This window comes from Notothenia coriiceps, unplaced genomic scaffold, assembly GCF_000735185.1.
Source record: "Notothenia coriiceps isolate Sejong01 unplaced genomic scaffold, NC01 NC01_scaffold00022446, whole genome shotgun sequence".
NCBI classification, from domain to species: domain Eukaryota; kingdom Metazoa; phylum Chordata; class Actinopteri; order Perciformes; family Nototheniidae; genus Notothenia; species Notothenia coriiceps.
Window position 1 is genome coordinate 1 of NW_011355147.1, and position 15,098 is coordinate 15,098.

Sequence of the window (15,098 nt, forward strand, 5' to 3'; positions counted from 1 at the left end):
CTTGGGATCTGTTATCGTAAATCGTTTTCTGCGTTTCCATGTCGGCCTCGTGTGGCCGAACCGTCTATCTGATAGAGAACTGTAGCAGATACGACCGTTATCGTCCTCGTGTGGCCGGGGCTTTACACTTCTGAGAATTTCAACAACAAGCAGGAGTGCCATTTGTTACTTGAACTCTGCAAACAATGTTTTAAAAGCCAATTTGAAAAGGAAACACTCCTGTTTACTCCTCTGGATAAGAGCATGGCGATAAGAGGGGAAATACAACTTATTTGAGATCGTAAACATTTCAATTAGCTCTCTCTTGGCAGTCTAAGATTAGCCCTTTATCTCCCCGTGAGACTGCTCTAAATTGGCTTTAAAAACAGATGTTTCTCTCATTACTGTGCCAAGATCAACACAAACAACCCTGAGCCAAAATGGCCGATTGCTCCTACCTGCTTCTGGGCAGGAACATGGACTCCTTGATGAAGACGGAGCCGGACAGCAGGATGTACCAGCAGCTCCCGACGTCGTCAGGGCTGGAGACACAAAGAGAAACACAATGAGGACAAGTAATCACAGATTGCAGCAGAGATGAAGAAAATGCACTTAATCTGAGTTGAGTGAGGAATGTCTAAAGTTGGCAAGATGCAAGCCTAAATGTTCATCTTTATTTTGAGTATTAAATATTAAATCTTTTACGATTGCATTACATTTCAAAATAAATCTTAGTAATGGAACACAACCTTCATACCGTTACATCGTCTTAATTTCTGGTTTCCTTACACTTATTATATGGTATATTGGAAACACAAACAGTGTATATACAGGCCATGATACACACCGAACAACACTTAGTTTATTTGTTGAATAACCCTAACCCTTGTTCAGTCAATTCCTAGAACATTCCTAAACAGATTATTCATTTAAATATTATTTTAAGCAAGAATGAAAAGAGGTCACTGGTCAAGGCTAATCAAATGTGAATGTCTACTAGAATCCTTGGTTCTTTATGATTGTAAACCGAATATTTTTTTTTTTTTGGCACACAAACCAGAATACAAGACGCATCCACTTGTGTTTTGTGACATTTTGATGAGCATCTTTGCTTATTATCTGACAAAACGGTATCTTTAAAATGCAGAAAACCAGAGGATGTAACAATAATGCAATCCTCATTTATTGCAACCCAAATCTCTTTAATGTTGAGATGTTTTCTTTGTTATTTTCTTGCCCTGCGGACGCGCAAGTGCTGCGGTGAAATGTATCAGTAATGAGAGATTTGCTCACTGTGCCAAATACAGAGCACTTCTTAAAAACCAAGTGTAAAGCAGAACACATGAGAAAGAGAGTCACAGATAGAGAGGGAGAACTACAAATGAAGCGAGGAATCATCAGTCATCCTCCCACACCCCGCTCAAACACAGACGAGGAAATTGGGCCTGGAAGACTCCGTAAACTCAGACTGACCTCCGCAAGATGCTGCTGGCTGTCAGCTTCTTACGACATGACGAGTACACAATCACACGACACACTTCCACCACACTTAAGCAGCACTTGTGGTGATTTAATTTACATTTTTCAGGTTTTAGGGCATTATCGTGAGCCAGAAGCCTTATTAGGAAACACCAAAGACTCTTCTGAGGGGATAAACAACCCTGTCAGCGTTAATAAAGCACGCTGGTATTTAATAAATGTTTTTTTTTTAGTTTATTTAAATGTATCTGTTTCATTACTTGCTCATGTAGCTTATCTCAGGACTTGCATGTGTACCAGAGGGATTCAAAAGAGTTAATCTGACATGGCTGAGATTCAGAGAGTCTCCTCTGCTCTGAATATGCAGGATTACAGAGAGGTCATGTATGTTAACCTGCGGGAAAGCAAACAAATTGCTCTGTACACGGATAAAGAGGGTAATGCTTTCTTTCAAACACAACATATGCACTCTGTGAGCAGGTCAGGTCAGATGTCACAGAGTGAACTGCTGTTGTTACACCAACACGCTCTGCAGTTTACCCACATGTTCTGCATGTCGGTAAATAATGTGTGATTTCTTCTTATTTTTTTAGACAAATAAATATATTGTTATTTTTTCCCAACAAAATATATACAGCCACCGAACCCTCCAAAACATTTGAATAAATACAAAGTCAAAATAATACACATAAATGCTAAAAATCTAAATTATGTAAAGCACATGAAAATCTCTTGAAAGGATTTAACGCTCAGTTACAAAGCTGGTTTACAATAAGCTTTATATTATCTGGTCACATCTGTCGTACTTTCTCTACTAGGTTGCTCCAAGTTAATAGTAAAAGTATCATTTCAGGCAGGACATTGAGAGGAATTCTTTAAACACAGACTGATAGAAAGTTTTCTGGGTTTGGTTCAATAGATGAATATTGTATGTTTCAATTCAAACCATGGATGTATAATAAGAACTGGATACAGCGTGGGAGGCGGGGCCTGGTTCATTCCTATGAGAGTTGCTCATTGGCGCATGAAGACAAAATGGCCCAACTTTTGAGAGAGCGAAACGTCACGAAAGTATTCATATAATCATATAATCCGTTCTTATTGTGCATCCATGGGTAAAGGTAAAACTCATGTATTGAACACGTCACATGAACGTAGCGGGCGGTGCGGTCCCGTGGGTTGGATCCGTGTTCACAATGCAGAGGAAAATAACTCTCAGAATAACGTTATTAGCACATTTTACAACTTGAGGACCGAATGTCTTTAATGAGGGCTATACAAACGTTCATACTGGGTAGTTTATTTAGTTTAAAAACAATTATCGTCTCTTTCCCAATGTTAGTCAATGGGAAAAAGTATTTCCGGGCCCAGCGACTGATACAGAAGTGTAGTACCGCCGTTTGGCCACAACGAATATTTTCCTCAGAGTCCGGCGCACTTCCTGGGGGCTTGATTCAAACAGAGAAAAAATAATAAATAATATTTGTTGTTCTTATTATTTGCGAGGGTTGAACAAAGAAGGAGTATGTGTTTTAACTTCAAATCAGATTAATTGTGATTTCAACCTATCTTGGTTGTCGAACATCAACCATGCCCCCCTCTTACAGTAAAGAGGAAGAAGAAACTGAGAGAGGGAAGTATTCTCATGACCCGTAATACCATCCTTCTCCAGTGCTGGGAATTTAACATGAGTTTCAGCTGTGGTGGACAAAGATAGTCCCGTCAGTAATGAAAACTGCTCTCATTTTGCTCTGATGATTCGTAACAACTTTGGCTGAATTATGACTGTTTAAAGAGCTAGTGTCTTCAGGCAGAACAAACAATTCACTTCAAACTAGGGCTGAACGATTAATCGATTTTAAATCGAAATCGGGATTTGAAATAATGCGATTATCAAATCGGAAGGCCTGCGATTTTTTTTAACATTCTTTTTTTCTTTTTTTTACAATTTTTTTTTTTATATATATATTTTTTTTTTTCTTGTGTGTCAGTCATCCACACCAATCAGAAGTGCTGTGCTCCACATGTACCAGCCATTGTTATCCAATCAGAAGTGGCCCATGATAGAAGGTGATAGACAGATTGATCCAATCACCTGCCAAGTATTTTTGAAAGTGCCTGCCCTTTCCAAATGGCTTCCAATGGAGCTTTCCTAGATGGTTTGGTGAAACAAACCATCTGAGTCAGGTTAGTAATGCTCCATCACATGTTTTACATCTATTACAGAGTGAATCTTAAACTGAAGCTTGACTTTAAAGCAACCCAACGGAAGTTTCATGTAAGTTTAGTTCTTTCACTCGTAGCTCGGGCTGCGGGGGTGTTGATACGACCTTCCTAGCCGGAGTTATGGCCGCATGTCAGGGGTACAGTGAGTGAGTGACATGCAGGCTCTGCATGCACAGCAAACCACAATCAAATCTCCAAAGCAAACGGACCCGGTGATTAAAAGGTAAAAACACTGAATAAAGTGTTTCATGTGTTTCTCCAGTTCGGCGCTGCTAACCGAGCTAGCTCAGCTTGTTGCTCTGATAACTTAAGATCCAGACGTCCGTGACTAAAATCCTTCATCCAGTTAAATATAGTTAAAAAAATACCAATTGTATAGCATGAAAGTTCAAGAAAGGATGGTTTGCGGACAAAAGAAACTGTCTTTTCTTCAATTCCTGTATTTTTTCATATCGCAATATATATCGCAGGGGGTAGTATACAGTATATAGTAAAGAGCTATCCAACTGCTCATAACTCAAGGTGAGAAAGTGTATTTCCGTAATATTGAACTACTTCTAAAATGGTAAAGGAAGAGTCTTAAATGATTTTAAAAAGACAGAAAAAATAGAAACATTTGCAGTGTTGTCAGTGTGCTGCATCAGTTCAGCTTCACCTGATGGTGTGAAAACCCGCAATTATATTAACTATGAAAGCCAAGCATCGATTCAACTGGACGTTTCTCTTTGTGAAGCTCTCCTCTGTATAGTCGGCATAGATTGATTGAGATTGATAGTTTGATAGAAAAAGGTGTATTCCCCTCGTCAAAGAGGAAGAAATGTCATCAAGCTGAAATCAGACGCTGTACTTAAAGGTGCTTTGGTGTTAATAAGGCAGCAGCTTGTGTGATTATCACAGAACATTTCCACTTGGTCTGAGTGAGACTTTTTAATTGAAACCAAGCGGGAAAAAAATCAATGAGCAGTCAGACGTCAGCGAACTGGTTTTTGCTAACAGAAAGCTAAAGGTTGGGCAAGCTTATTTTACACATGTGCTAACACAGACACATATATTCACACCCGGCCCCGCCGTGCTGACTGAGTTTCTTTTCCTAATCACTGAGAACAAAGTCTCCCGCCTCCTTGCTCCTCATCCTCCTACTCTCCGCACTTTTCTTGAAGAACTAACGAGGCTGCACACCCTACTGACACCAAATCCTCCAACAGCATCCACCCTCCTTCTCCCTCGGCTGATCTCCATCCGCCTCCCTGCAGACCCGCTCCATCATTTCATGGTTCTGCTAGCGTTCAGAGACGACACGAATGAAATGCTCAATTATTAATTACTGGCACACAGATGCACGGAGCGAGGGGAGCACCTCAAATAAGAGGAGGAGGAAGAGAAGATACAAATCCAGAAAAGAAGGAGATGGGAGAATGTTATGCGCCGCGACAGCTTGACTGAACTGGGTCACGAGTACAGAAAGCGATCGTCAAACGCTAAACATCCTCCACCAAAACCCCCCGGGAAGCCTTCAGCAGCGGGGTGTGGGGCTATAGAGAGTATGGAGGCAGTGGGAGGGGGTAAAACGAAGCAGGAAGGGTTATAGAATCTAAACATATAAGAAATGAGAATAACATTTTCCCTAGAACCAAGAATTATGTTCAGAATGAAATGCCTTTTTCTCCATATGTGAAACTGTGTCACAATTTGCCATGAAGAGATTTGTCAGACAGACTTTTGACCTGTGACCCTACATAAACTCTTTCTCATTATGTGTGCACAGGGTTTGGAGAGACATTGGAAAACCAAAACAGGAGTCTCTGACAACCGCAATTAAACAAAAAGCTAAAAATAAAACCGTTTTAATTTGTTATTGTTGTGATGTGTCCACCGTGAAGCTCTCCAGAGACTCTCAAAGCCATAATGGTGTTGTGACATTATGAAATAAAGCAATTATACCAGTTTTGCAACCGTCCAATTGTCCTTAAACACACTTGTTTTGTTAAAGAGAAAAAAAATTGCTAAAAAAAGCTCAAGAGGCGGGTGGGAGAGGACAATGTGGATACTCATGGTGGGAAAGTGCAGTTGTGCATTTTTATTTTATTTTTTTAAATAAAATAAATAACTAAATGTTTTAATTGTGACACTTTAGACACTAAAGTTCAGCATCAAACTAGATCAGCATACCCAAACATGCATTTAATTTACTTGACATGACAATAAGGACAGAATCTGGAATAATAGGCCTCTTCAGATACAATACAAGGTGACTTTTCTGTCAGTTTAACTAATTTAATTAGCTGTAATTCGAGATGCTGGTCAAATAACTGATGTATACACGTCAGGACTGTTCATACGGCATGTCATATTATTATATTAGCTGACATGTCATTGGGATATGATGACTTTTCCGTTTCTATTTTCAACTGAGTTCAACTTTCATAAGGCCAGACACTTCACACTGTCATGGGATACAGCAACCCCATTGCTAATGTTGCTAGGGTTAGGGTTAGGTTAATGTTGCTATATCCAACTAAATACAAAAGGAAACAAGGGTACACTGAAATGTAAAGTCAGAGAACAACTGATATATTTAAACCAGGTGCGTTGCCACACCTCATTGTTGCTCTGATGGTCATTAGATACAGTCAGTGTGTATTTTCGTTTCGCCTGGCAACAGCTTGTTTGACCTGACTTTGACATCTTCCTCTTTTAACAATCACTGACTCTCTCTGACTGTAAGCGTAACATGACGTTAACACAGGGCGACGTGTGGAGGAGGTTTCATGTAGTTTTCGTGACAACACAGTAAAGTAACAAAGGAAAAGGGAAATATCTCTCAGTTTGTGTTCCTATAACAACGGACATTGAACATTGTTTGATAGGCGGCTCACATTTACTTGAACGTAAAACTTTAACACTGAAATATACTATTGCACAATGACACAGCTTCAATTTTAAGACATGCAGGCTTGGCTTTAAATTCATAATTATCAAGACATTATAAGAAAACATACAGAAACCGACTGTGTCAAATGTACGACTGCAACTAACAATTACTTTCATAGTGGATCGACCTGCGTATTAGTCGAACTGACTATCGAAAAATTGCAATTCTTCCGACATCTTCAAATGTATGCGTTTTGTCAGACCAATGGTTTCAAATCTCAACATATTCAGTCTACTATCATACAAGAAAGAATATGCCGATTAATTTAGCGTTAACTGTCAGCTCTAGTTGAACTAAATACTTACACAATGTGACTCATATGCTCGTTGTTAGAAGAAGAAAAAGGCTCCTAAACAAGCTAATTGTACAAGAAAGAAACTGGAGAAAAACACACCATCGCATTGCAAATCCATAATCATGGGGTTTCCAGTTGGACCACACAGAGCAGCGGGGGTCGAAGGTCAAGGGTTTCTATGAAAGAGCTGATATGGAAGAAATTAAAGGGCGACCAGAAGGTAATAACCCTCTTCACCAGCCGATGGTGAATGTGCCAGGTCAGCCTCCATCTCAGGGCATTAGCTCTTTAATCTGTGGATGCTCGCACAGCATGGGATGTTTTCATGAGATATTGAGTGTGACTGAGTGTGTGTGTGTGTGTGTGTGTGTGCGTGCGTGCATGCGTGCGTGCGTGCGTGCGTACTCTAGCAATCTAGAGAGGCAGGAGAAATTAGTAGTTGTATAACTATTACCCGTATCCTCCTGTCATTGCTGCAGGACTGCCAACTGTCAGGGATAGCTAGTGAAACTGAGAGTGCGCGGGTCATTAACTGGGTCATTTGGAGCGATCGGAGTGCTTCTATCCAACATTACGGGTGTTTGTCGAAGCAGAAAAAACATTTATATAAAGACAGAATTTAGTTACGTGGGACATTTTCTTCTAGGTGCAGTTTTTTTCTTAATGGGAGGAATATCCAGAAGGAGGGCAGCCAAACTGTGAAATGTGGTTTCATTTTACATGAAGCACGGGCAGATATATCAAATCTCAGCCAAAGTCTTTAAAGCTGCGTTACAGTTAAGAGAAATCATTTTCCAAGCTTATTCAAGAGCCCGATGAAATCTACACTGGAAACAATTATTTGAATACCAAATACCTTTTTTAAATGTGAGGCATTAATGCATTGCAGTCACTGACATTAATCCAGACTGTTGATTGGACAAAAAGTGATTTGGAGTCACTACCTCATGTTTAAGGACATCTTGACGGCCATTTTCTTTTTCAAATGTTTATAAATATAAATAAATACAGGAAAATAACTAATTAGTTGCAGCATTTATAAAATAATGTTCTATGTGTGGTCATTTGTGTTTTCTAAGGAAGTGCAGTCATTAATTTGTTCATGCAGTGATAAGAGGAATTTGTTTTTGAATATTTAGGCAGTCAACAACACCCAGTGATTATTTTATCTATTAAAAGGCTGTTCAACTGAATTTCCAGTACATGTACCTTATCACAAGCAATATTTAGCAACATGGTGAATCACACATACTCCCACCCATGCTAATATCCTCCCTCAATTTGTTGGTGTCTTCCCTTCACTTCCCAGATTAGGTGTATCATCACATTTTACCGCAACACATACAGTATGTCAGACACTGTAGTTGTAAGGAAACTCCCTATGAACACAAATGTCCATTTATACTTTAAGAAACTCTCTAAATGGTTATATTATCCTATATTTAAAAAGGAAATTAACTATCCTTACAGCCATCTGACATATGACTCAATGTAAGAGCCATACCATTTTTACAACTTCATAGAGATGCTACCACAATTAAGTTCCCCCATTGACTTTTAAAGCCCTCGTTCCCCTGCAGATTATCGCTGTTGTTGTAAATAGACGGGGAAATGAAGACAGGCTGTTAAAAGCTTGTGTTTTCACCGGGGAAGGTTGATTAAGATCTTGCACAAGAGGAAAGTCAATCTGATGTGCTGCTGTTTAACACCCAGCTCTTATCAGGGAGACTTTTTAATGGTTCACACATGCATGCACGCAATCACTCGTACGCATACAAAGACACAACTAGAAACTATGTCAGGACACTTGTAAGAATTAAATAAACCAATAAACCAAGAAGACAATAACCTGCTGTGTTCTGCTTTTGCCTCGAGGGACATTTGGTAAAAGTACAGGACGTGTATTTCCTTGTTCTGTGTATATAAGAAGTTCATATATGGAGCAGGTCGATTGCATGTTTGTTCAGAGACAGTTGTCACTTGTGGATGTGTCGTTATCACTGTAAGCAGAGACCGCAGATCAATAACCTCCACTGATAAACCAGACAATTACACAAAAACCCATTCAATTATTTTTCATTTACCAAATCAAATCAATGTTTCAGATTCACTGCTCTCCTTCTGCTCATAAGCACACTCATTAATTTGCTTTGTAATGCTTTATTGCTTTCTCTCATTATCTAATTTTGGATAGTAGTAGATTAAATGATGTTTTTTCATGGTTACATACATTTTAGGGTTGGTCCAAATTAACGTTTTACACCTGAATCTTCCATAAAGATATTTGATTGGAGCTCAATATGTGGCGTCAGACATCATCCTTAAAATAAATATAGAAAGTTATTTGAATAAAGGCAAGCAGTGGAGCAAGCTTTTTTTTTATGTAACGCTGAGTAAGGCCTCTGGAGTTCTCGGAAATGTTTCGATCACGTGGGAAACTATCCTACCAACAACTTGGTATTCTACAAATAATAACATAAGTGTAGCTTAATCCTTATCTGCATCTGTTCAGAGATACTGGGTTTCAACAGAATGAAATGAGATGCAAAAAGAAAGCGCAGCATTCGGATATTGATTTAGAACTTGAGTGTGCACGTAATGAATGACGCTCTGAGGCTTTAAAACATTCAGTAAAGCCCTAATTAATGTCCCTGTTGCAACACTTTGTCTAGGAACACATTGGTGCCAAAGTGCAGCAGACTGCAGAGCAGTGAAGGTGAAGGAGCGTCAGCTGACGCAGCTTTGGCCCATGTGTTGGTCTGAGTGAGGTATTAGACTACGTCCACAGTAAGCTGTCTAAATCTGAAAACACTGCTTACGTGTGAACGTGATGTGCTGCCACTTCAGTGTTTTCATTTTCATATTTACATTTTAGACAGGAATCAGACAAGAACATCCTAGAATATGCTTTAGTAACGATACCACTACAAATGCAAAGTGAGCTTCTTAGCTATAAACTTGGATTTGTGTGTGTGTGTGTGTGAGTGATGGTGGGTGATGGGGAAGAGTCAACACCTCATTAGAAGCTCATCGGTGGTGTGGGAGCTGATTAAACAAAGGAATGCAGATTAAGCTATGGTCGCATAATAGACTCCAGTTTCAACAATATTCCCTCAGGCCCCTTACACCAGTGACCACACACACACACACACACACACACACACACACACACACACACACACACACACACACACACACACACACAAGAACCCTACATACACACCTACCAGGCGACCAGGAGGCATAGAAGGGACAATGCGTCCTCTGTGGTCCCTTGAGAGGCTGATAGCGTTAATTAACCAGCTTAATTTTCACCATGGGTGTTCGGGAGACGTCAACACGTGACAGAAGTCAAACCGTGTGTGTGCTCTGTGCTTACTACAGTTTAAAAAAAACGCACTAACACACTCGGAAGCTGTCAGGAATCTGTCAATACAGCTTTCCGATAACATGGACCTTTCACAGCAGCGAGCTCAAAGGAGGAAGCGTTGAACCCCTACTGACTAGCTGGCATACTTGCCAACCTTGAGACCTCAGAAATCGGGAGCATTTCAAAATGCAAAATTGGGGGGGAGGTGCTAGTGGATCGCCGGAGCTGTTAGATTAACATTAACATGCTTATTGTAGTTGTAGGTGCACTGCCTTGCGGCCTGTAGCACCGTCCTTGATGGAGCATATGTGTGGGCTGGAAAGGAGTGAGCAGGAAAGGAGTGAGCAGAGAGTAGAGTAGTTGTCGATTCTTGTTCTGTTTTCTGTGACTATCTGCCTCACCCTCTCAGACTTTTAATTGCGCGCGCTACTAAAGAGACGTGTTACCATGGAAACCAAACAATGGTGTAGCTGTATTAAAGTCCGAGTGGAAACAGTCGTGTGTAAATCTGATTTTGTCAGAAATCGGGAGAAATGCGGGAGAAATATGACCCCGGGAGGAAACCGGGAGAGGGCAATGAAATCGGGAGTCTCCCGCGAAAATCGGGAGGGTTGACAAGTATGGCCACGGGCCTTGCGGACGCCGCGGCGCTGCCGCAACGCGCCCGCAGACGGACCCGGTGGAATCCAGCGGTAAGGAAGTGGCAGATTTTTTCCGGCTGTGTATTTTCAAATTCCCCACCTTTAAGTTTTCCGCACTCTAGTGGAGTATGAAGCCCTCTGTATCGCGNTCAGTGCATATTTACAAAATGTCTGCAGCTTCAAGCGTGCACACAATGGAGCGAATCACAGGAAGTGTTACCTGTAATTTTGTCTTTTATTGTGAACTGTGTGTGTGTGTGTGTGTGTGTGTGTGTGTGTGTGTGTGTGTGTGTGTGTGTGTGTGTGTGTGTGCTTATGTTCTACATTATGTTGCATTGTCTCCATCATGTAGACTTCTTGAGAATAGTGCGATCCTGGATCAGTACGAACGGGCGTCACTGACATATGAGAAAGCGGAGCGGGGATTTACACCTGCATGATGCTGATGATGATGAGGATGATGATGATGAAGGGACACTTTGACGAGAGGAGATTGAATATGTAATCACGTGATGAACACAAAGGACTAGATGAAACACTCACTGTGCTGTGAGACGCGTCAGCTCTAAATCCAGATTTATTTTGTCTCTCTGGAAAGAAATGGACCTTTTAGAATAAACATGATTATTGATTATTAAACTTTAAATGTGTCATTATCATAGATCCCTGACTGAAATTAATGTAATAAAGTATATTAAAGTTACTTTGAAGCATGTGTTTTTCAAATGAATAGCATACATATTATGATTTTTAAAGATAATTATAGAAGCTTGCTTGGTTTTTTAAATCTAGGATGATTTGTTTTATTGGAATTAGTTACTAACCTAATAAAAATTAAAGCTAAAATAATTTTGATAACACTTCAAGGTTTGTGCATGCTTCGTCTATAGCCATTAACATTAATAAACTAACATTCAAATATAAAAAGCCCCCATTCACTAACACATACGTCAAAGTAGTGGAACACCTTTTCAAATAAGTTGACTAACTTTTTGCACTTTTAGAATACTTGTTTTTTTTAATTACTTAAAGTCTGGTTGTCTTCTAACCTTCTTCTACTGTAGGAGCCTCTTTGTATGGAAACAGACTTTTATACTATAGGGCGAATTGATCGTTTTTACATTTACTCTAAATATCTTTCAGGGCTGATTTTACTGATGCTTTGTAAAATAAATAACAATAAAGCTTTATTGGCTTTTGCTTTTCCGTGTGTCCTCAAACTGTCAGCACACACATGTTCTTTACTTGTTGCTTTATTAGCTTTAGAGGATTAGTTTCACCTAACAGGACAATAAAAAAGAGTCCAAATAATGGCCGGTATGTGACGGACAAGTTAATTGACTTTTGGTGTTTGCCCTCATGAGATTAACCCCACACACTCTGCAGAAAGGACGGATCAGCCTCACACACTCCCTCAAAAACATCCTGCAATACACAGAAAGAGAGATTAGCTTTGATTTAAACAACACACACACACACACACACACACACACACACACACACACACACACACACACACACACACACACACACACACACACACACACACACACATACCATGTATACATCACTTCAGGGGACATTACATTGACTTACATGCATTTCCTGGAGACTTATCCCAACCTTAACCATAACCAACACATGCCTAACCCTTACCCTAACCCTAACCAAGTCTTCACCCTAAAATTAATGATTCCCCTCCGTTATGTCCCCATGAGAGAAGCGAGTCCCCACACGTGACTGTGTAAAAAGATTTAGGTCCCCACAAGGATAGTAATGCTAGGCCACACACACACACACACACACACACCTTTTTCCCACTCTGTCATTGTCCCAGTTGTTTTCTTACTGTCAGTTTTTATGGTATATATGTGTGCATTTTTTTTCTGTATTTAATGTCATGTATTATTTACATCCATGCTCGGCCATCTTCTTTTCCACTTTTGCAGAGACTTGAATAAAATGTTTCTTTTCTATGCACATTGCACATCTGTGTGTTGTCTTTCTGTTTCGCCACGATATATATTTAGAAAGCAACCCTCTTCTTAACTGTTATCTTGAACACACACACACACACACACACACACCGTCACAAAGTAATCTGCCAGCGTATAGACAGAGGCCGACAGCTCAGTAATTAGTCTGCACCAATTCGATCAGAGCAGCAGGAGATGGAAAAGGGCCGGGAGGACAGACTCAAAGTAATAGTGTTTTCATTTCTCTGCAGATACATCAGACAGATGCATCATTCCTCTGCATCTTGCCAGCTTTGACAGCATTCGGAGCTAACCTTTTCTCCCATGCATCTTGAGTGAACTGAGCAACTTTACCAATGTAGAGTGTTGTGATGAGAAAAATGTGAAAGTAAAAAAAAAAAAAAAAAAAGGTTTGTGATGTACGCAAGTGTGTCTTCTTTGCTTTGGGACAGCAGAGGTGCATTTCCCCCGAAAACCTGCTGGGAAAGACGAGCAGCGGATAAATCTGACACGGGACTGAACGTGTGTTTTAAAGAGTACCTTTAATGTAAAGTGGTTCAAAACAGAATCAGGTTTTTTAATCATGTTATCACATTGCAGCTGCTGATTTCACTTTTATTTCCTATTCTGATGTCATCTCTTTACAGTAGAGTATCAGGTTGTTTTTATATCTAAACAAGAGACGCCTTTTTGAGAAGACGAAGAAACTGAATGTCTGAAACAAAGATGTTAAACCTCGTAAAGCGTGATTCTACTGACCGTCCACTACTGTTTATTTACCCCTCTCTCTCTCTGATGAATGTTATTTACTTTCTCTTTGGTCACACTTCACTTCATTGTGGTGTTTTTTTAACCCCTTTACATTTGATTTGATAACAGAAAATGCTGGATCAAATGTTTTCAATAAACTGATGTTTACTGATCGTTTGGTGATGATTGATTTTGTCAGTATCATAATGTCTATTACCACTTGCCCCGAATGGCCATTACATCAAATCGATGCAAACAGCTGACTTAAGAAACTGATATTTTAAAATGAGGACATGAGGATGTTTAATTTAATGTATATAAGAAGAAAACTTAAAAAACAGATGTTGTTCTTACTTAAAGTGGTCACTATGTACTTTTAAGGAATTATTAAGTGATTACACATTAAATAGTCTTAAAATATTCTTTAAATTCACATAGAAATCCAGTTCTATTAGGAGTACTTTTTGTTATGTTGCATTTATTCATGTAATTGGACCTTATATTAACAATGAGGTTCACGATAAATGTACTGTTACATTTATGATTACAAATGTATAACCATTTTAGATCAATTTTGATATTATTAAATAGCTGAACTGAATATATAATAGTAAACATATATGTTGAGGTATATTTAAATATCTAGAAACTTGTTCAAATATATATATTTGTTGGGTATATTGTGCAAAATGTTGATTAGATCTTACTGGTAAAAACTCAGTTTCCCATGAGTCCTTGAAACTGTGCGTGACGTCAACAGTATGCGCCTCGGAATCATAAACACAATTTGACACAGATAGCACGGCATGTCAAATAGTTTGTGTGTTAGGTTGTGCATACACGACTAACAATAATAATTAACTTTATATTATTTGATCCTGTGCTCGGTGTGTGTGTGTGTGCGCGCGTGTGTGTGTGCGTAGCTTTAGCTAGTTGTCCGTGCTAAAGTACACACTCTCTCACAGAGGACACAGTAATCATGGCTTACACGCAGATATTCAGAGCTCTACACCGGACAGCGACACACAAATACACACACGTGAGTTTTCTCGTACAGACACACCATGGATGTATAATAAGAGACACACACCGGAACGCGTGCACGGTGTCCGGTCTGACCCTCCAGAGGACCGAGGCTCCCCGGTGTTTCCTGCCCGTGCTGAGCTGCTTCCTCCGAGCACAGCGGGGGGTCTGTCTCCGCTCTGCAGCCCGGAACCAGAGCAGCAGCTCCGGGGACAGAGACCGCTCTGTGTCCCGGTATCCGAGTGGGAGCCCGGAGCCCTCCGCGGCTCAGAAAGGTCAGCGAGACGCTGAAGTAGTTTTACTGAACACAGTGTGTTCTGTTGTGAACTTAATTGCATGATAAAACATGTTCCAACAGGTATTGCATTAATGTGCATGCCTTTTGTTAAACATGTGTATTCTCCTTATTTCTTAATGTGTCTACACT

At 39.9% G+C, this 15,098-nt stretch overlaps 1 protein-coding gene across 1 annotated transcript in view; it reads left to right on the forward strand.

Moving 5' to 3' along the window:
• Positions 1–14,408: 14,408 nt before the first annotated feature.
• The window catches only part of timm21 (translocase of inner mitochondrial membrane 21), a 3,372-nt gene continuing 2,682 nt past the window's right edge, over positions 14,409–15,098 (forward strand). The window contains exon 1 of the mRNA XM_010781022.1: positions 14,409–14,946. Coding sequence (XP_010779324.1) covers positions 14,628–14,946 — 319 coding nt within the window. The 5' untranslated portion in view covers positions 14,409–14,627. The remainder of the gene's footprint in view (positions 14,947–15,098) is intronic.